The sequence below is a fragment of the Sarcophilus harrisii genome, chromosome 4, assembly GCF_902635505.1.
Source record: "Sarcophilus harrisii chromosome 4, mSarHar1.11, whole genome shotgun sequence".
Lineage (NCBI taxonomy): Eukaryota > Metazoa > Chordata > Mammalia > Dasyuromorphia > Dasyuridae > Sarcophilus > Sarcophilus harrisii.
Genome location: NC_045429.1, coordinates 330,279,216 through 330,300,688, shown reverse-complemented (window position 1 = coordinate 330,300,688; position 21,473 = coordinate 330,279,216). Strand labels below are relative to the sequence as shown.

The window sequence follows — 21,473 nt, the reverse complement described above, 5'->3', positions numbered from 1 at the left end:
ATGTGTGGGGAACCTCTCTGGTGACCTTGTGTCTTTCTGTTTTTTACTTCTCTCAGGACTTGATCGATGAGTGGATAGCCAAAGAGGCAAAGAGATCCAACACCAATAAGACCATGGATCCCAGCTGTTTGAAATGGACCCCTCCCAAAGGAACTTAAACTGTCTGTGGATCCCTGAGCCAGCGAACCCCCGCAGTAGGAAGCCCCCTTGGGATCTGTGTGTCCATTTCTGTGGCGTTGTGATTGGCATGTACAGTATCCTTTGGGAAGGCCATTCCCCCTTGGGACTGTCCTGGCTCCGACCCTTTGTGTACCCTGCAGACGCTGGTTCTGAGGAACTATTGTTTCGGCCTCAGTGAGGTTGCCTGGAATGCATCTGTCTTGGACTTGATTGAAGCTCCCACATAAGCACTGACCCAAGGAGTTCGGATGTGGTACTGTACCTGTCCAGTCACTGGTTCTCCCCTCCTGTTTCAAGCCCCCCAAGGCTGTGTTGTGTCCTTTAAACTGTCTGTAACAGTGCTCCTCTTCTGGTTTCTGAGCAGCATCACTCTTGTTCCCTTTTGAACTCAGTTATTTCCACCCTCATCTTGACAGTTTCCCAGGTTTCTTTCAGAGGGTCAAAAAGGAAGTGAAGATGCAGAGGGTGGGGGGTAAAGGACCACAGTTAAGCCATGATGCATTTTCACCCTGTTTTTGATCTTAGCTCATTTGTTTTGATTTAAGAAATTCTAACACACTTCCACTCCCACCCCTTTTAAGAAATCCCTATCAGGCTGACCAGGTCTGGAGGGGGTTAGTCAAGATGGAGGTTGGATTGGAGGAGAGGACGAGTTAAGCAGCACATGGTGATTTTGTGCTGTAATCTGGGACCATTTCCAGGAAAGGTTACTTGTTTTGATGAAGGGGAAGGACCACTGGCCTCCCTGCCACATTGTCAGGGAAGTTCCCTGTAATAAAGAGCAGAAACAATGGCCTTTCCTGACCTTACCCTCTTCCACACTGGCAGTCACCAAGACCATTTCCAGTGCTAATTATTCACTTTGTGTCTTAGCTTATTCTTCATATTCCATACTTCTTTCTCCCCCAGTACCATTCTGGCTCAATGCAGTCTTTTGCCCTTCTTTGGAAGGTCATAGTAAATGCTGGTGGGAGCACGTGCAAAAACACCCTTAACTTTCACACTGGTTGCATTAACCTTGTTCCAACTATGACAGAGGAGGAGAAAATGACAAAACAATTATTTGTCTGCTGTCGCTGTTGTGGTCGTGCAAGTCAAAGTAATAGCAGCCTCCTCCACCATACGGCTAGTTTGCTCCTCTGGCAGCATCTCCTCACACCCTTTGAGAACAGAAGCGCTTTTACCCCGTCTGAGACGCTACCCTTCTCAGTCCCACCCCTCTTCTCTGCTCTTTCTGGTCTACAATTCACTTCTGTTTTTGATGTTGTTAAAGTGATTCGGGGAGAGAATGAGACGTTCTAGCTCACTTCTCGCCAGTCTCCATATGTGCTATCTCAGAGCAGCCTTTGATGTTTGACATGTCACCCTTGCCAACTTGGTCTCCTGCAATACTGTTGTCTTGATGTGGAGCCCTCACCACAACCCCTAACCTGTGGTCAGTCGTGCCTTGCTCCTGTCACTTCTATACACTATTTATAATCACCGTGGGTTTGTGGGGGGCTGGTTTCAAGCATGCTCAGTGGCGGCTCCCCTCCCTTTCCTCCCAGCCACAAGATTCTGTGTCACTCTAGATGTCGATTACAGAAGCAAGCTGGCTGGGGAATTTTCTCCTGAAGGGTATAGGCCTTTCTTATACAGAAGCTAAACCCTTTTCCAGATGTGGTAGAATGTGCGGTTCTGTATCTATTTCTCAATAAAGCATGTTCTCTGCTCAAAAGTCTCCTTTCTTGTCAAGGCTTTCCTATGGGCTGGTTTGGGGCTCTAATGTGTGTTCTTTGTCAAAGATGATGCTCCGTGGTTCCCTGTTGGTAGATGGTAGATGAGGTTGCTTTTCTAGTGGTAGAATGAGGTTGTGCCAAGCCCTGTGTATCCTTTCACTTAGCTTTCCACATCTGGAAGATGGCTGACAAGGGTCAAAGAGGCAAGACTCTGAAACTAGATTTGTTTGTTTATTTTCTCCATGTGACTGGCTTCTATAGGAAATGAACCATGACGAGCACCATGACCTGATGATCTTAAGATAAAACTCCTTGTGACCAGTGGAATAAGATTGTTTTTAGTTCTTTGACTTCTATCCTCTTCATTAAGATCCAATTAATCTGATTGGAAATGAAGTGAGTAGGTCCTAGCCATCCTTTCCCTTTCCTCATAGGAGCATGATTTAGAGTTGAGTAGGATTTCAGTTCATCTAGTCTAATCCCTCTCATTTTATAGATGAGGAAGCTCAAAAAAAAAAAAAAAAAAAAAAGAAGTATTTTGCTCATGGTCAGACCAGAAGTGAGTGGCAGAATTAAGACTGAAACTTAGAAGCTCTGGCTAGTGGAAAGTATTCTTTCCACTAAAACGCCTCATATCCATTTTGTTTTAGGGTTCTTGTGAGGATCAAGTGAGACCATAGTTGTAAAATGCTTAGCATAGCGTCGGGTACATAGTAAACGATATCTACGTGTTACTAGTAGTTATTGTTATCATTGCTTCCCTTTCTTGGAAAAGACAGAATAAAGATGTGACTAAGTGCCTCAGCCTTTCCAGTGTACATTTTGCTAATGCTTTATTTTATTTTTTAAAATTCCAATAGTATTTTATTTTTCCACTTACATGTAAAAATCATTTTAACTTTGATTTTTATAAGATTTTGAGTTCCAATTTTTTTTTTCTTTCTTTCCCTTACCTTCCTCCTCCCCAAGACAGCAAGCAATCTGATACGTCAAACATGTACAATCCTTTTGAAAATATTTCTATATTAGTCATGTTGTGGAAGAAAAACAAGAACAAAAGAGAAAAAACTTGAGGGGGAAAAAAAGGAAACAAAAAAAGGTGAAAATGCTAGGTTTTGATCCACATTCAGTCACTGTAATTCTCTCTCTCGGTGCAGATGGCATTTTCTCTTCCAAGTCTTGAAATTTTGCTGCTTGTTTATATGGACCAAGAAGATTCTGTTGATGCTGGGATGTGAGGGACATGTTTGAAAAATAGTCTTACTACCATTAATCTGTATGTCACATCTCTAGGCCTCCTGTATCTGTTTTTCAGGCTTTTTTAGGGTGGAGTTTTCATCTCCTTTTGCCATCTAAAAAAGCTGGGTACCATCTTCACTTTTGCATGAGAATGATTTATGCAAATGAGTGTTCCTCAAAAAAGGAATCAGAAATTTGAATTGCAGGTCATAGAATGTTAGAGTTTAAAAGGGGCTTACAATATTATCTATTCAAATTCCATTTTACAATTGAGAAAATAGGTCCAGAGATGGGAAATGCCTTTCTTATAGTTGGTAAGTGACAATCTGGACTCAAGTTTTCTGTCTTTGTGATAACCAATTTAGTAGAATTTTCAGTACACCAGAGGTCAAGGACTGTTAAAATGAGATTTTTAAGTTAGACCTATAAGTAAAGTCTCTTTCAGGAGGAAGGTAAGCTATTTGGATTCTGTGATGGGTTTATCCATTTGATCTCTTCTATATATTATTGCATTATTCTAAATAGATCACTAGTTTTAATTGCTTTAATGGAGCAAGGCAAAGTGATGTATTCAGCAAGTAGGGGAACATATAACCCTGATCATTCTCCCTCCCTCTCCCTTTTTTCCTCTCTTCCCTTCCCCCCTCCCCCTTCCTCTTCCTTCTTTCCTTTCCCTTCCCTTCTCCCTCCTCCCCCCTTCCCCTTATCCCTTCCTCTCCCCCTTCCCTCTTCTCTTCCCCCTCATTCCTTCCTTCTACCTCTCCTTCTCCCTCTTCCTCTCCTTCTCCCTCTCCCTCTTCCTCTCCTTCTCCCTCTCCCTCTCCCTTTCCCTCTCTCTTTCTCCCTCCCTTCCTCTCTCTCCCTCTCCAATCAGTTGAACTAATTCTGGACTCTGCTGTGGAGATTCCAACTTTATTCAAACTCATTGTTCATTCCACTGCACTGGTTGCCTGGAAACTATTACATCATATTTAAATATATATATTTTGTTTGTTTTTGGTTTTTGTCATGTCATGGGGATTTAGAAGGTCCACCTCACAATCCGTTCTGTATTTCTTGACCTTAGTGCTTACATGTCAATCCTAAACGAGCACAGGAAAAAACTCACAAAACTACCATCCCTTAAAATTTACTTAAGAGCAAATCTGCAAAGTTGTCTGTCTCAGGAGGAAGGCAAAATGTGATGCTGTGAGAAGAGTTCTAGTTTTGGAGTTAGGATCTGGGTTCAAATCTCAGCTCTACCATAAACAATTTTAGGGTCTTAGTTTTCCCCTCTGTAAAATGAGAAAGCTTGGTGAGAATGATCCCTTTTATTTCTAAATGCTATTTATTATGATGTGTATATTTTAAAAGGTGACTGATTCTTTGTCTTCTGGGAATAGTTAGGAGGGTAGATTCAGAGCTAGACAGGACTATATATAGTCCAATACCTTCATTTCATAGCCAAAGAAACATAGGGCCAAGAGAGATTAAATGATTTGTTCAAGGTGTAGGTAAGTAGCAGAACTGAAATTTGAACCTCTGATTCCAAATCTAGGGCTTGTTCCACTAGTTTTTACTATACCCCAATAACTTTTTTTCCCGCAATAGTGGTTTTATTTCTCCAAATACTTGAAAAGATGGCTTTCAGCATTCATCTCTGCAGGACCTTATGTTCCAACTTTTTCTCCCTCTCTCCGGCACCATCCTCCCAACCAACACAGTAAGTAATCTGATATAGGCTAAACATATTCAGTCCTTTCAAACATACTTTCAAACCTTCCATGCTGTACATGAAAAATTAGACCAAAAGAAAAAACCATGAGAAAAAAAAGTAAACAAAAAAAGGTGAAAATACTATGCCTTGATTCACACTCAAGTCTCCTTAGTTCTGTTCTCTGGATGTGGATGGCACCCTCCATCCCAAGTCTATTGGAATCACCAACAGTTGTTTTTAGAGAAATTATCAAGTTAGAAGTCAAACTAGCAGCAGTACTGAATTTTGGGGGGAGGTTCTAGTATTCAGTTGAAAATACTAAGCAAGGAGGCAGGAATCCCCTGGATTTCAAACCTGGCTTTGCTACTGTTTGGCTTTGGACTGGTCATTGAAACTGTAACAAAGGAGAAGTAAAACTTGGAAAACCCTTTGTTAAGTAATGGACACTTGATAAGTACTAGAGTTTATTAGCCTAGAAATACCGAGTTGGGAAACCATTGAGTTTTAATACTGAAAAACCAGAACAAAACAAAACCCAACAGATCTCCTTTGGCTCTCCCCCCACATCCACACAGCATGTTGGCTTAAGTCAGACTTAAAGGAAGAAGTTTCCTTGCTGGTGGGGGCAGTCCCACTGCCCAGATTATCTGTGATATTCTCTACCAAGTGCTAATGAAGGTACACAGATGCCCAGAGAAAAGGAAGAAATGAGGACACCGTGACAAAAAAATGTTCTTTGTACTTACTCCCTGCCTCTTTCCACCTTGTGCAATACATATACCAAAGCTGAACAGTACAGTGTCATCCTTTGTTTTGGGGCAGAGGTAGTTTATTTGTACCCAATAGAGAAAATAGCCTAGGCTCTTGCACAACTTGAACTCCACTGCTTCTCCCAAATGTTATAGGATCAAATATAGACAACTTCAGTCTGACAAGCAACTCACCTCCCAGGCAGCCAGCAATGGGCCTTGCCAAGTGTGTGGTCATTTTTAGTATTATATTTGTGGCTTAAAGCCTTTCCTTGTATGCCAAACTTCTTCTAAATCTCTTAAGTCTTAATTCAGGGAAATGCAAGGGAAGTGTCAAGACTGGTTTCCATTAGCTGGCTACCTGTGATGGGAAACAAAGTGTGCCCCGAGTCAGCTCAGCTCTGGGCTTTGCACTTTACCAGTAAGGAGATAAGCCCTCCATCCCAGCCCACTACCTCTACTCTTGCCAGACACAACTTCTCAAAGCTCCTTTGTCTGGCTGTCCCACTTTAATCTCTTACCTTGAACTAATCAATGTCTCAGTCTAGAAACAGCCCTCCCAACCTGCTCCAGGAAATAATTCTTGTTTCTCGTTCCCATCCCTCTACTAGGAACCTTTGAGATGAGAGATGACAAGTTTCTGACTTGTTTTTTGTTTTGCTTATTTTTTTTCCTGCTTTAGAACTTCTCCATCTATTCCTTTCTGCTTTGCTTTGGATGTCATTGAAGCAAAGTGGCGGAATAATCATTCACTCCACTTTGATCATATTCTGTTACTTTGCTCAAAGATTAGAAATGGTTTCCCATTGTCCATTGGCTCAAGTCCAGAGTTCGTTCTTATCCTGATATTCAAATAGAAGGCCCTTTAGTAATCTGATCCCATGCAATATTTATATAAAAATTAAGTTTCTCCTATCCAATTTTATTTCATGTTACTATTGTTCAGCCACTTCAGTTCTTGGCAAAGATACTGGAGTGGTTTGCCATTTCCTTCTCCAGCTCATTTTTCAGATGAGGAAACTGGGGCAAGTGACTTAGCCAGGATCAAAAACTAATAAATGTCTGATGTTAGATTTGCACTCAGGAAGATGTCTTCCTGATTTCTGGCCTGGTACTCTATCCATTGTGTCATCTAGCTGCTCAATTTATTTCATATTATTCTACAAAATATACTTCTGTAATATGAGGCAGGTCTGTTCATTATCTCCTATGCATGTTAGTGCTCATGCTTTTGCCCTGCCTGAAATTCCTCCCGTCTCTCATTTAAATCCCAGAGATCTTTTAAGAACTAGTTCAAATTTCCTTTCCTTTATATCTTCCCCCAATTTTCCACAGCACTATTTAATCCATGAATCATAATAAACATATAGAATAATACTTCTTGTTTGTATTCCATTTTGCACTTTATTTTATCCTGCCACATTTAGTTCTCTATTCAACCTTTTCTCCCTAATTAAATTGTAAACCCTTCAAAGTCAGAGTCCATTTTCTGTGTTCATTCTCCTCCATACCACAATGCCTACTAATAAGCACATAGCTGGTTACAAAGGAAGCAGATAAAGATTTATTGTACTGGTTTTAGTATCTTCCAAATGCCAAAATAACACTCATGGTTCTCTTCAGCAGGTCATGTTTTTGAGTATCTTCCTGATAGTAGGAACAAATGATAATATGCTACCCCATTTTTGATCTAAGCCTCCTCAGGTTCTACAGCACATTTGAGATGGCTAGCTAGAGTTAAGGATTCAAGTTGGGGCTTCTCTGAAGTTAGCAGGGCCAGTCAGGAGTTGTACCCATGATCTCCCTGGTGCCCTAGGTCCTGCTTGAGTCATTATGTAAATCAGGAAGTTCCCTTTCTACAGATTCTGAGTTCCAGTCAGCCAAAATGTTTTGATTTGAAGGAGAAGCCATTTAGCGACCTTGGGGAATAATTGTAAAGCAGAAGGGAGGCAGTATTAAACCACCTCTCACATGTCTAGATGGCTGGAGATTACTCTTCTGACCATCTCAATATTGGGGGAAAGAGAATGCAACTATGTCCCATATACATATGTTAACATATGTCATGGTCATGACCATGGTACATGGTAATAAAAAAGGGTCTGGATATCTTGCATCCACAGGCATAGTTGATGGTCATCTCATGGCAGGGAGCAGTAAAGCACCTGGGTTGCTTTCTCCCATTGGACCAATAAGGAGACGTGCCAACTCCAGGGAGGGCAGGGCCTCTGGCTGTTCTATATCCTTCTCTATGTGTCTTATTCCTTCTTGCCTCTGCACTGTTGTTTACACTGTCACATAAACTTTTACCGTCACTGATCCGTATTCTTCCCTTCCTTCCAAACCTGGCTGAAGACTCTCGTCTTCCCAGGCAGTCTTCCCTGTTTCGCCCCACCCCTGACATTTAAGACCTCGGTACCTGAACACTTAGTTTGTGACCTATCCTTTTGCTCCTGTTGTTGCATTATAATGTGTTTTGGAGTTATTTCATGAGTATAGTTTTCCCCTCTTAGATTAGCAGTTCCCTGCTAATCCTGGCCCTGTCACTTCACTTTGGCCCTTGAGATTAGGGACAATCTTCCCTACCAGGACGGAGACAAGAGGAAGGGATGGTCTCCCTGATCAGATTCAGAATTCTCTTTTGAATGTGACAATTATATAATAATTCTCTTTTTACTGGGCTTCACATGGTCTCAAAACTAACCAGCTCACCTAGACTTGTAAAGCAAACACCTGGATTTCTGACTTTTTGCTAGCTGGGCTGGCCCATGGTCTCTGGACTCCAGTTATTCATTTGTAAAGAAGGTTCAGTTAGACTTCTAGGGTTTCTTCTAGCTCTAAATGTATGATCATATATTACTCTGCCAAGCTACTGAGTAGTTAGATATCCAGACTATCCAGGCCATTTGAGCTCCCTCTCTACCTTTCTCCTTGGAAACAGTTGAGACTCTGTTGCCTTTAGATTGGAGGTGAAAGCAACAATAGTGGAGCTACTTGGCAAAGGGAGCCAGGTTTGGTAAGTTAAAGCTAGGCAAACAGACACCAAACCCTCCAGATCTTGTGCCTGAGGGAGAAGCCCTCAAGGATGTTGAAAGAAAAAAGCAGGCTGTCCAACAAGATATCATCATATTTTAACATGGCAGCAATTTGACAGGAGAATACCATATATTAAAAAAAAAAGACACCATCAGTTTGGTGTCAGTGCAAGGCCGGTGTCAAATGCCAGTGGGAGATTGTATGTGGGGATTCTGGGAGGCTGGCAGACATGGATAAAGGGTTGGCCTCAGATCTCCAGGTATAGGGGGATTGGGACTAGGAGAGCATTCATTCTTTGTCGTGTGGGGTCAAGAGTTCCATCCACTCTTGGTACTTGGTCCTTATCTTCCTAATCCTCAGAGAGGGCTGAAAAAAAAGTGAAAAAGATTACAAGAGGCAATTCTTCCTCTCTTCTTCTGGTATCATAGAATTTTGGAGGTAGAAAAGACTTGAGAGATGATCTTGGTCCACTCTCCCATTTTATAGTTGAGAAATGTGGGGTTTGAGGAACTTGAATATCTTGTCCACGGTCACAAAAAAAAGACAATTTCAGAGTTAAGTGTTCTCGCTCCTTAGTCCAGGGCTCTTTGCCCCATAAACCCCATGTCAACTCCTAGTTATTGAACCTGTAGGTTATATGGTGATTTTCATCTATTCATATCTAATGTGAATTTTCAAACTTCTTGGGGGGGGGGAAGGGATTCCAGTAAAACTGAAGTCAACTCAGTTATGAGAATTAATGGAATAGAGGGGAGGTAGTGTCTCCATATGATCCCCAAACACTGGTTAATCCCTCAAACCCCTTCTATTTAAGTTTAGGATCCTTCTGTGATATCTTAAAAGGATGCCTTGATCACTTGTAGATGGGATTTATCCCTGAGACTCCTTTTAGTTATGACATTTGATGATTTCTCTCTTATTTTCAAATTATTAGAGTATTTCATTCTCTTACTAGATTTATCTTCCTAAAAGTGTTTGCCTTGGTCATTAGTAGAATTAGCTTGGCACCCAGAACAGAGGCTGGAGAAAAATAGGTTGGGAGGGTGGTGGGGAAAAGTCAAACTCAGATTAAAATCTTTGAAGTTAAGATTCTCTAGGGAATCCATTTCCAGGTAGAATTGTGAGGTTACTGAAGTTCATCTGAGAGCCCTTCTATTCTTCCCCTCCCTATCCTTTACATCTCATGTTCCCAAGCAGACACCTACTCTAATCACAATCACAATAATCATTTAATCTCACATTTATGTAGTGCTTTAAGATTCTCACAGCTTGGTATATTCATCCCCCCATTTGATCTTCACCACAGCCTTTGAAAGATAAGTGCTATTAATATTCTCATTTTACAGATGAGACTGAGATTTAGAAAGGTTGAGGGACTTGCCCGGTATCATACACTTAGACATTTCCCAGGACAGTATTCAAATCAAAGTCTTCCCAATTCCATGTCCAATAACTATGTTGGCTAATTCTGCTTAGGAATTGCCATGGGATCCCTGCATTTCCTGGAGAACCCAAGAGAATCAAAAGAAAAAACCCTAGGGAAAAATTTCAGACCCTAAAACAGGCAGCAGCAGAGATCTGAACCGTAGAGAATAAAAAGAAAATCTCTAATAGTCAAATTTCAGGCTCTTTTTTCAGGACCTTTTTAGATATATTGAGGATTCTTTTTTCAAATATCAAAAATACTCCTGACATGCATATGATATTTTAGAATTTACAAAGCTGCTTTACATACTTTTATGTGCTTTGGTTCTTGGAACAGCCACCTTGTGAAATGGGCAAGATAGTTTTTGTTTTTGTTTTTTTGGTCCTTAACACTTGTTTTTGGTTTGAGCAGTAATTTCATTGTAGAATACTTCCAGTTTTGAAACTAAAGGAACTTAGCTGCAATTTATAGTTTTAAGTTAATTGACGATGGCAACTAAGAAGTTAAATAACACATTGTAGGACACCCAATTATTTTAGCAAGGTTTGGACCTATGTCCTCCTGCCATAGCTCTCTTTACACTATCATGTGATGCATTTTAGACTAGAGAGGATTATCCTCAATTTTGTAAATGGGAGGAATTTGAGACAGAGAAATGAAGTGATTTTCTCATATAGCTAGTAATTGACAGATCTGTGATTCAAAACCAAGAATTATGTACTCCTCCATTTTCAATTCTCTTTCAACTATATCTCTCCATAGGTATGAAATTCTTTACATAAGCGTAAGGTAGACTAGTGAGCTGATGTTAGAGATAGCAAGGGTGTATTCCAGCTGTTACAACTGGGCCCAGGTATTCTCTCCTTTCACCCACTCACCCACATCCCTCATGTGCTATTGTAAAAGGTTCAAGGGGAGTCTCATAGAGGCAAATAAGGTCAGAGCTTGAGTGAGAGCTACTTGCCTTGGAAATAATAATATTAATAATACTCTTAATATTTACAGAATGCTTTCTATGTGCCCGGCATTTTACAATTATTATTTCATTTGGTCCTCACAACTACCTGGGAGATAAAATGAGGAAACAGAGGTGGCAGTTGTCTGAGCCATAGGACATTAGGTCAACATATTCTGGATTTATTTGGTGTCTTGGTGGAAGAAGTGTGTCTATTTCCTTGGGTTGAGACACCTAAAGGGGCTTTTTTATTAAGCTGTACTGGGTACCAGCAGGGGAATGTCACCCACCTTGGTTAGTTGTTCTCCCCATGAGGCCTATAAATATGTCTTTTTGATGTCCTAATGTGAAGGTGTGGGGAGCAGATGACAGAAAGAGTGCTTTTGTCTTGGGAGTTGTGACAGGGCTGGAGGCTTGCACCTTGTAAAAATGACTTGTTGATTCTCCAGGGTTTTAGAGGAGAGGAATTAATGATTTTTTGGATCATTTATGGTTACTATTTTAAAAAAATTATTTTGGGATTTTAAAAATTATATAGATATATATTTAATATTTAGAATAACATATAGCATAATTTAATAAACAAAAATTGATTTTCTTTGCCTCTTCCCATTTCGCCATCAATGCATCTTTACTTTTTTAATCCTAGATGATGAGCCCTCCTAATTCCCCAGCATGTGGCAGTACTAAATTTTCTTTTCTTTCCTTCCCCACCTTTCTTTCATCTCATTTGATCCTATTTCACAGATGAGAAAAATGTGGTGAAAGAGATTGAACGGCTTGCCAATGATTATATAGTCAGTGTCTGAGATAAGCATTCAATATCATCTCTTTCCTGATTTTAGGTACATACAATACACTTTTCACTATACTAGTTCAATCTCGATTTAACCCCTCCATCATTAGTCATTACTAAACCCAGCCTTTCTGGGGAAGATAGCTTGTGGTCAAGAACGTGATGGCTCCACCCATTGTATAGCAGACCTGCCTGGGGGGCCTTGGGCTATGGGAGCAAGCCTCTCCTCTATTCTTATATATTTTGGGGAGGAATACCTTTAGAAAGAAGCCACCAAGGGGAATAGTATAAGTATTACTTACCGTTGTGCTTCACTGACTGGATCAGTGACTTCCCTGGAAGTAAAGAGAGAGAGAAAGAGCTTCAGACCTTTCACTCTTCCCCCATGTTCCTCTTAGAAGGTTATATGGAGAGGTGAAAGTGAAATGGGGAGAAGGTGGTCTCATTGGCCCCTATAATTCCCTCCCCAGAATCCTAATTGCAAGGACTCTGTGAATATTATTTATAAGTGGATTATCTGATTTTAAGCTAGAAGGAACGTTTGGAGAGGTGCTGTAGTTTATAATGGAAAGCATGCTATACAGGGTTTTAGGGGGACCTGTATTCAAATTCTGCCTCTGAAACTTACAAGCTGAGCAGTTAGGTGGGCACAGTGGATAGAGTAATCCTTTCTTGGACACTTACTACCTATGTGACTCTGGATAAGACTAGCCCAATTGCCTCAAAAACAAAAAGAAAGAAAGAAGGAAAGAAAGAAAGAAGAAAAAAGAAAAAGAAAAAAAAAGAAACTTATAAATCATGTGATCATGGGAAAATCACACTTTCTCAAGCCTCAATTTCGTCATCTGTAGGATGGGGAAGATGATACCTACAGTACCTACCCCACAGAGTTTTGAGGCTCAGAGAAGATGTTTGGAAAGCCCTTTGCAAATCTAAAAGGGATATAGGAATCAGGGTCAGTTTTTATTGAGAAACTGAAGTTCAAACTCCTCTTTATTAGCTAGAGGAAACAATGTAGAGTAACATATGCTTACTGGAGAGATGAGACACATGGCTTTTCTTTTTGATTTTGCCATTAATGAGCTTATAATTTCAGGTGCACAAGCCATTGTAGGTTTCTGGGCTCCTTATCTTATGTGTCAAATAGAGATTAATGATACCTTTATGACCTGAAAGCAGGGGACTGAGCCACTAGCCTATGGAAGGTTCTTCTTGTCCTAAGATCTGTGAAATGAGAGGATTTAGCTTTCTTAGGTTGACTTTTCTTCAGTGTGTAAAATGTGAGGGGGATAATAGCCTCAGAGGGTACAAGTACATTTTAAGGTCTGTCTAAGTGAAACAGAGCAAGTGCCTGCAGGCTCAGAGAATCACTGAGTCAGAGCTAGAAAAGAAGAGATTTTCTGATGCAACTCCATTTAATTTTATTTATGAATAATGACGTTGAAGTCTTCAAAGATGTTAGGTTACTTGCCTGACATTGAAAAGGCAGGCAGCATTATAAGCAGTGGGGCCTGCATTGGAATACAAGTCCTTCTCCTGTCATTCATATGCATGCTAAATAGATGTCTTATTCTGTGGAATTGAAATAAGACTTTTTTTTTTTTTTCTTTTTTTTTTTTTTTTTAATACAGAGGTCTTTTGATTCCCAAAGCTTATGTAGAACATTGGTTTTTTTAAAAAAAATTTTATCACTACTTTGGAGTATTAGTATCACTACTCTCCAAGGTGATCCAAATCAGTCGGTCAGTCAACAGCCATTTATTACTAGTTACTAACCTTGTGGTCCTGGGCAAGTCACTTAATCCTATTTACTTCAATTTTTTCAACTGTAAAATGAGCCAGAGAAGGAAATGGTAAACCACTCCAGTATATTTGCTAAGAAAACCCCAAATGAGGTCACAGAGTCGGACACAACTGAAAAAATGATGGAACAACAAATATACCAAGCCTGTGCAAAATTAGTGATATATGGTAGTCTGGGTCAGGCTGTGTTAACACAGAAGCAGATTAAAATGTCATTGTGAAATATTTAACAAAATCAATAGAAATACAATAGAATATAAATAATGTTAATATGTGATTGTCCATGGGGATCTTCATGTGCTTTTGAGTGTCCCCTAGTTGGGTGTGAGTTTGGTGCCACTAGTCTTGTGCAAACTACTGCATTTTACAGTCTCAACCTCAGCCCATGTTGTTTTTAGGTGTTAAAGATGAAAAGTCCCTGCAAGATTGGAGGTGACCCTGGGGTCCTGGTGCCTTTGTCATGTCCTCTTTTCTTTTCCCTGAGGCAGTTGGGGTCAAGTGACTTGCCCAGGGTCACACAGCCAGGATGTGTTAAGTATCTGAGTCAGATTTGAACTCGGGTCCTCTTGACTTGAGGGCTGTTGCTCCATCCACTGCATCACCTAGCTGCCCTGCTATACTCTTTTCTTATTCCAGAATCTCATTACTCAGCCTCACAGATTTAGGAAACCAGCCCCACGTGGCCCTTTGGCTCACTCACCTCTTGCCCGTTTTCCCATTAGTCCATAGAATTGTCTTGTCTTTCCTCTCTTCACCTCCTGTACCAACTGCTGGAAAGAAGTCTCTGGGGACTGTCCTTCCTAGAAAAGCAAGAGATGAGTCGAGAGTAAAGGAATAATAACAACTGGAGTTTCCACAAGCACTTTAAAATGTGCAGTTCTGCTTCATATGCATTAGCTTATTTCAGCCTCACATACCCTGTGAGCCAGGAATCCTGGGTTGTGTTATTTTCCTCATTTTATAGCAACTCTGTGGTGGCTGTTTGTCTTTTTAATCTGTGATTTCATTGATCTAGGGATTTCCTGGTGAGGAAATTCCCTCTCCAAGGCAGGTTGGCACCTTTCCTCTAATTTATAGTCTTATAGAGTTACCGAAAACACAGAGAGATTAAGTGACTTGTCCAATGATTGCACAGCAGTGTGTTGCTGAGAGCTACTCTGTGATGAGGTGATATTTGACTCCAGGCCTTCCTGATGGCCAAGTGTAGTATGGTAACCATTAGTTAGGGGACCTCAGGAGTGAAGCCTATCCCGGATGCTCTTCCCTACGTCATAAAACTAGCCTTGACAAAGAAGAATGAGCTAAGGAGATTAGTCTGGCATGAACCTCCCCTTCCACCCTTCTCCCAGTTGATTTCCTGATTCAGCCCTGATTCTTCCATGTTACTGTCACTGTTGCCATATTGTTAGGTGACTTAGATCAGATTCACTCCCCTTCCTATAGGGCTCCATATTAAAAATATAGGATGGAGGGGAGTCTGAGACATAAAATAAATAAATAACTGTTCTGATCCTTAATGGATCCCAAAGCTGTACTTCAAATCCTAGTTTCTCTTCCCTGATGAGTGCATGGGCTCAATTTCTTCTTCATCTCTGAGATTCTCCCAACTTCCTGCTTATCCAGAAGTTACTGATCACCTTTGGGGAGAGAGAATATGAGGGAAGGCCTGTGCAAACCATTGATTAGCCTTAGGCTAATAGATGGTGGAAAGAACAGTTTGGAGTCAAGGCTTAAATCCTAGCTATTCTTACTACTTGTGTGACTTAGAGAAATTGCTTAGCTCCTATGAGTTAAGTTAGCAAGCATTTATTAAATGCTTACTATGTGCTGGGCATTGTGCTTAAGTATCAGAGGTGGTGGTTGTTGTTTTTGTTTGTCTTTTGTTCTCTAAGAGGACATGACTCCGGGAGGTGATGTCTTGACAGGAGAATGAATTGGATTAAGTGAGCATCTTGGGCTGGGAAAGGTCACCTGCCCCACTTTCCCCTCCAGAGCCATCTGGGTCCAGTGGGTAGATATAGTAGATCACGATGACTGGAGATGGCCCTGGATGAAATGGGAGACTTTGGCCCTTTTAAACTAAGATCTTCAGCAGGTTTGACTGAGGCCCCACCCATTCAGTGATTAAGGCTAGGTAGCGATTGAAGAAAAGAATCTCCTCTTTCAGTTAGTCCAAAAAAAAAAAAAAATCTAAAGAAATAAATGAATGAATCTGGGAAGGGAAGACTCTCAACGTTTCTGGCCAAAGCAGAAATCATTGCTATTTATTTAATCTGAGTCAATCAGGACCCAAACAGTGACTAAATGAGACTTGGCTTAGGACCTATTGGTAGCCAATTAGAATCAGATTGGTTTTGGTTTAAGCCCTGGACGTTAAAAAAGACATCTACCTAGTAAACCCCAAGATATCCTGAGTGGGTTCAGAGGTGCAGAAGAGAAAAAAAAAGCTTTTTGAGAGCATCTATAGTAAAGTAAGGTAAATTTAAAATAATTTAATTATTTTTAAGTATCAAAAACACAAGCAAAAAGAAGCAGTTCTTGCCCTCAGGGACCTTACAGTCTAATGGGGGAAGACAGCATATAAAAGAGCCTAGAGAAAGTACTCATACCAGGGAAAGTGGAAAAAGAAGGCTAGGGATTCAGCAATGGAGAGTAAGTGAACCTCTTTTGAGCTCTATTTTCCTCATCTATAAAATGAGAAAGTTGGATTGGATAGCCTCTTAAGTTCCAGCTCTAAAAAACCATGAAATGTCTCATGACTTGCCCTAGCTGGGGACCTCCTCTGATGATATTTAAGACAAGGATTGACTCCCCCTTGGAGAAACTTGAAGGGAGGGATCCAGCCTTTGCCAGAAGAGTATCAGGGAAACGGAGAGAGACTGCCACTGACCAGTGGAGATCACATCAGAAGCGGGGGAGGAGCGGAGGAGGTGGGTTATATAAACCACCTCTGATTTTCACAGCCTGTCTTCTTCTGAGTAGTCCCCAGGATGAGGAAGTGGCATGTTTTCTAAGCCTTGGGCTGATTCAGTCACTTCCAATCAGGCTCCTCCCAAAGAACGTCAGCCTCAATCCATCTGTCTCCAGGGTTGCAGTTTCTCAGCCAGACAGGGAACCTGAAAAGTCACTTTGGAGATTTGGACCCACTTTTGAAGAGCTCTTTGAAAGCCACTTAACCCCGGGAAAAGGCTAATCCTTGAAAGATGAGCTTAGAAAATGGAGTGGTTTGTTCCAGTGTGAATACTGAATGGTTCCATGAATCTTCTGTGATTCAGAAGAAATCTAATTGGTAAAATAATAGAATTTTAGAGCTGGAAGTAACCTTAGAGACCATCTAATCCATTTCATCTACTTTTCATCTAAGAGAAATTGTCTTGCTCCAGGTCATTTAGCTAATGAACATCCGAGCCCAAGATTTGAATTTGGCTTATCTGACTCCATAGTATTCTTTCCTCTATATTACAATACTCCTTAAATTAAAAAAAAAAACAAACAAATTTTATTGTTGACTTTTGTTTTTACATCACACATTCCTAGATATACTAGTCCACACCTAACAACAACAACAGTAATAACGATAATAAATCTCTCCCTTATGAAAATGCAAAGCAAACCCAATGGACACAATGACTTCATTGGACAATATATATAGAATTATGCACCCTTTTACTACTATTTAGGGTGGTATTTCTGTATTTCTTCTCTGGAGCTGAAAATGGTCACTTAACCCTATTTTGACTTTGTTTCCTTTCCATTGTATTACAGTGCTCCCAAATTAGTCATTTAACTCTATTTGACTGAGTTTCTTTTCCACTATATTATAATGCACTTATTTTTTTTTAAACATGCTTTATTGTTGCCTTTTGTTTTTATATCACAAATTCCTAGTTATACTTGTCCACATCTAACAAAAGCAACAACAATAAATGAAAAACGAAGCCAATGGACACAATGACCTCACCGGACAATATATGCAGAATTATGTACCTATAACCCCCTCTTGGCTACTATTACTACTATTTGGAGCCCAAACTGGTCTCTTAATCCTATTTGCCTCAGTTTCCTCATCTATCAAATGAAGACAATAGCTGACCGCTTCAATATTTTTGCCAAGAAATCCCCAAATGGGGAACAAAGAATCAGACATGATTAAAAAATGACTGAACAGCAACAATTACGACTCTTAACCCTTGATCCCAGTGTCCTTCCACACTGTTTCCTCCTATATTCAATGTAATTGAGCTATATAAAGCATTTAAAATAATTAGAAAACAATTATTAAGCACCTACAAAGTACTATAAGTACACTAGGGATACAAAAAGAGACAAAAGCTTACAGTTTGATAGGGGTAACAACATGCAAATAAATACAAAGAAGCAAACTAAATAAAATAAATGGGAAATAACAGGAGGAAAGTACTAGAATTAAGAGGGGTTGGGGAAGCTTCTGGTAAAAGATGGGATTTTAGTTGAAACTTAAAAGAAGCTGAGAATAAGTAACTAGATAAATAAGGAAATCATATAATACATCGCTGAACTATTTAAAAATGTTTTTTAAAAAAAATTATTCTATCAACTTGGTGGTTTTACTTTAGCATATAGAACATTAGAAGTTCACTATACTTACAGGCTCTTTTTTATGGGTTAGGAGGTTCTAGGGACTTAGTAGGACTGTTCCCTAAATGTAATTTTGCTTTTAGTAGCTGTAGTATTTTTTCATTCATTAGAATGCAGAGGAACTAGGTTTAGTTAGAGTTGTAACTAGAATGGAGTGATCAGAGCATTGGTGGCAGGTGCCAGGTTTAGTGGGTGCTAAAAGAAACCTGTGGTCACATTAGAGGTAGAAACAAAGAATTTAGCAAATAGAAAGAAGAGTTGTTCATTTTTGGAACATTAAGAATTAGCTAAAAAGAAAAGGTACCAAATGATCTACTTTTCTCTACACGGTTGAAGGTTAAATTTTACTTTAACTTGACCCCACCCTGCCTTTAAAAAGTTAGATTGAGCATAGTTTCTGGCCTCAGTTTTGCTTTTGGAGCAAATATTTCAAGATACAGGTCTTAGACAAATTTAGATAAACTTTCTTGCCCTGCTCTCCACTTTTTACTGAGCTTTAGAAATTCTCCCTGATTCACATTTCCTAGTTATTTCCCCATGAATATACCTTTCCCAAACAAGCTCAGAGTCTGGACTCTTATTATTTATCTGCATCTGCCTTTGCCTGCCTCAAGAGAGTAATGAGATTCTGCCTTTTTCTTTCTTGTGGCTCTACCCAAAGTGTCCAGTGTAGGGTATTTAGTTTGAAGGTCAGAGGAAGCTAATGGACAATCAGTCCAAGAAAGAAAACACTAAGGTTTTTACTTTGATGTAAGTTGTTCCTCTGTTAAAAGCCTTCCTATTAAGGTACTTTTCTATCTACCATTATTTTCATTGCAAACTTAAATCCACACATAGGAGCAGTATGACACTGAAGTAGAAGCAATGTATTTGGTCAGGGGATTTATGCTTGAGATCTGTCACTTAGTACCCAATCTTAGAATCCACTTAGTATCATCATGATCATGGCCAATCATTTTACTGACCTAGCTTTCAATTTCCTCATCCATAAACTAAGAGTTGGATTTTATGATCTCGAAGGTCCCTACCTAAATAATCCTTTGACCTCTCAACATACATACACATACACATACACACACACACACACACACACACACACACGCCTATATAGGTAGCAACAACACAACACCAACATCCAGATACAACATATTCGTTTACACATACACATATATAAGCCTCCTTAGAACATCATTGAAACGTAAAGGACTTATTCTCTTAGTTCTTAGGTGAGGGTTGGGTTCCTCTAGACCAGGGCTTTTTAGACTTTTTCCACCTGTGACCCCTTTTAACTTGACACATCTTTATGTGTATAGGTATATAAAATAGGTATACAAATGAAACATTTTCTGATAACAAATCATAATTTCACTATCCCACAGTCAATTATGTGATCTCATATGGGGTCACAAACCACAGTTTAAGAAGCTTGAGTCTGGAATGGGGGTTGTGAATCTTGTCTGAGTCATGAACACCTTTAGCAGTCTGGTGAAGCCTGTGGATGCTTCAAAATCGTGTTGTTAAATAATTGAAGGAAATGGCTAAATTTTAGATTAGTGAGGTTAAAAATATCATTTACCTTCCTACCTCCATCTGAGTTTTTGATGAAATTTGTTCAAGGAGTCCCTGAATCCAAGCTTAAGAACTCCTGCTCTAGGGTGAGGAAATTGTCTCTTGAAATCTTTGAATGAATCGAATATACACAGCTTCTAGATCCCTAGACAGGTAAGATTCCCATTTAGCCATTCTTAACATGTTTTTGTCAACTTGTTTTTCTTTTGAAAATTTGAGAACTATTTTCCTTTGAAATCCCAGCTGTTTTATTTTATGCATTTCCAAACATTCTGAGATGTCTATTATCTTCACCAGACTGTCAAAGGGGAGAGAATGAAAAGATCCAGAATATCTATTATTCCAGGGCATACAACAGAACATTGACTAAAGAGTAAAAGCTTCTAGGTCAAGAGAAATCATACCACTGTGGATCCCCGGACTATTCTCACAGATAGCACTTCTGGTTTGGGGAACCTAGGAAATGTGATAATGTGCAAGACCAGGGCAGGGTTCTCTCTCATTGCCTCTTCTCATTCCATGGTATTATCTCTTTCCTATTTCTCTGCTTCTCTCTTCAAGATTCCCCCAAAAGGGGTCACAATAACCTGGCCCTGACACCCAAACCCAACCTTCTTTCTTGACAGTACCTTCAGGCTCAAAATCAACCAGGGCTCATCTTCAGAGTGACGGGTAGGCTCCGGTGTCTCAGCAGCAACCACCTTCAGGGACAGACACAGTAGGAGAAACAAGGCGAGACAGGAGGGCATGGTGATTGATGTTTGGGTTTTTTTGGCTCAATGTGAAAGTATCCCTTCTTTCTCTAGGCTCCGGGCTTTTTGGCTGAATATCCAAGAATCGAGGCAGGGGGGAAGTTCTGCCCTGAACCTTTCTGTGGATTGCCTGCTTCACCCAACTCTGGGGTTCTCAGTCTCCTGCTCTTTTTTCCCCCCCCCTATTTATCTGACAAGCTAGAGACCAATCTCTTAGCAGCTCCCCAATCAAAGTAAAGTGAGACCAATGATTGCAAGGAAAGATTCCCCAGAAGGAGGGATTTGGTTTTGTAATGGTGGGAAGGTCTCCTTCCTATTCTATCCTCTGCCTCTACCAACATCATTAGATCACCTAAGGTATTGATATCAGCTTAGCTGGCTAATACAAATCCCTAGAATGGCACTCCTCCTATTCTTTGGCTAAGTTCCCCTTTACACTCACAATGAGGTACTGTTTGCTATGTGGGTTTGAAAAAGAACCTTACTGAGATACTGGAATAGCTGGCCAGCCTTCCTGGGCTTCCATTTTCTCACCTGTAAAATAGGAACAGTGTTGAAGTTGTTAAGTGTGTTCTGGGACTTCATCTTGCTATATCCCAGAGGGGTAATTGAGTCATAGAAGGAGGGAGAAGGATGAAGTCCCAAAGTATAATACAAATAAAAACTTCCAGTTCTGACCTCAGAGGCTCCAGCTCTATTTTTCAGAGTTCTGTTCCTCTCATGGATCAATGACATGAATCCCACTTCTCCATCTTTGACATTGAGCTCCCTTCTTGGACACTGAAACTTTCCATTCCAGATGTAGAGTACCCATCCTTCACATTGACAATGGTAAAAAGCTCTCATCCTGACACTGAGCCCCCATCTATGCCAGTGGGTTTCCAATTCTTGATACCAAGCTCCAACCATAAAAACAAACTCCTTATCTTTGATACTG

The 21,473-nt window shown here is 40.2% G+C and overlaps 2 protein-coding genes across 4 annotated transcripts in view; one reads left to right on the top strand and one right to left on the bottom strand.

The window, feature by feature from the left end:
* The window catches only part of KAT7 (lysine acetyltransferase 7), a 31,848-nt gene extending 29,951 nt beyond the window's left edge, over positions 1 to 1,897 (top strand). For all 3 annotated transcript variants that reach the window (XM_003768368.4, XM_003768367.4, XM_023502427.1), the window contains one exon: positions 57 to 1,897. In XM_003768368.4, coding sequence (XP_003768416.1) covers positions 57 to 158 — 102 coding nt within the window. In that variant the 3' untranslated portion in view covers positions 159 to 1,897. The remainder of the gene's footprint in view (positions 1 to 56) is intronic.
* TAC4 (tachykinin precursor 4) lies at positions 1,240 to 20,533 on the bottom strand. The gene is made up of 4 exons (XM_031968652.1): positions 20,414 to 20,533; positions 14,299 to 14,398; positions 12,098 to 12,130; positions 1,240 to 1,340 (listed from the first exon to the last, which is right to left on the bottom strand). The coding sequence occupies exons 1-4, from the start codon at positions 20,531 to 20,533 to the stop codon at positions 1,240 to 1,242; spliced, it is 354 nt and encodes a 117-aa protein (XP_031824512.1).
* Positions 20,534 to 21,473: the final 940 nt, after the last annotated feature.

Excerpts from the sequence above, each read along its gene's own strand:
- TAC4 (XM_031968652.1), bottom strand. The coding sequence starts at position 20,533 with ATGCCCTCCTGTCTCGCCTTGTTTCTCCTACTGTGTCTGTCCCTGAAG. Across the intron at positions 14,399-20,413 it reads GGTTGATTTTGAGCCTGAAG|GAAGGACAGTCCCCAGAGAC; the intron begins GTACTGTCAAGA and ends TTGCTTTTCTAG. Across the intron at positions 1,341-12,097 it reads CCAGTCAGTGAAGCACAACG|GGTGTGAGGAGATGCTGCCA; the intron begins GTAAGTAATACT and ends CTGTTCTCAAAG.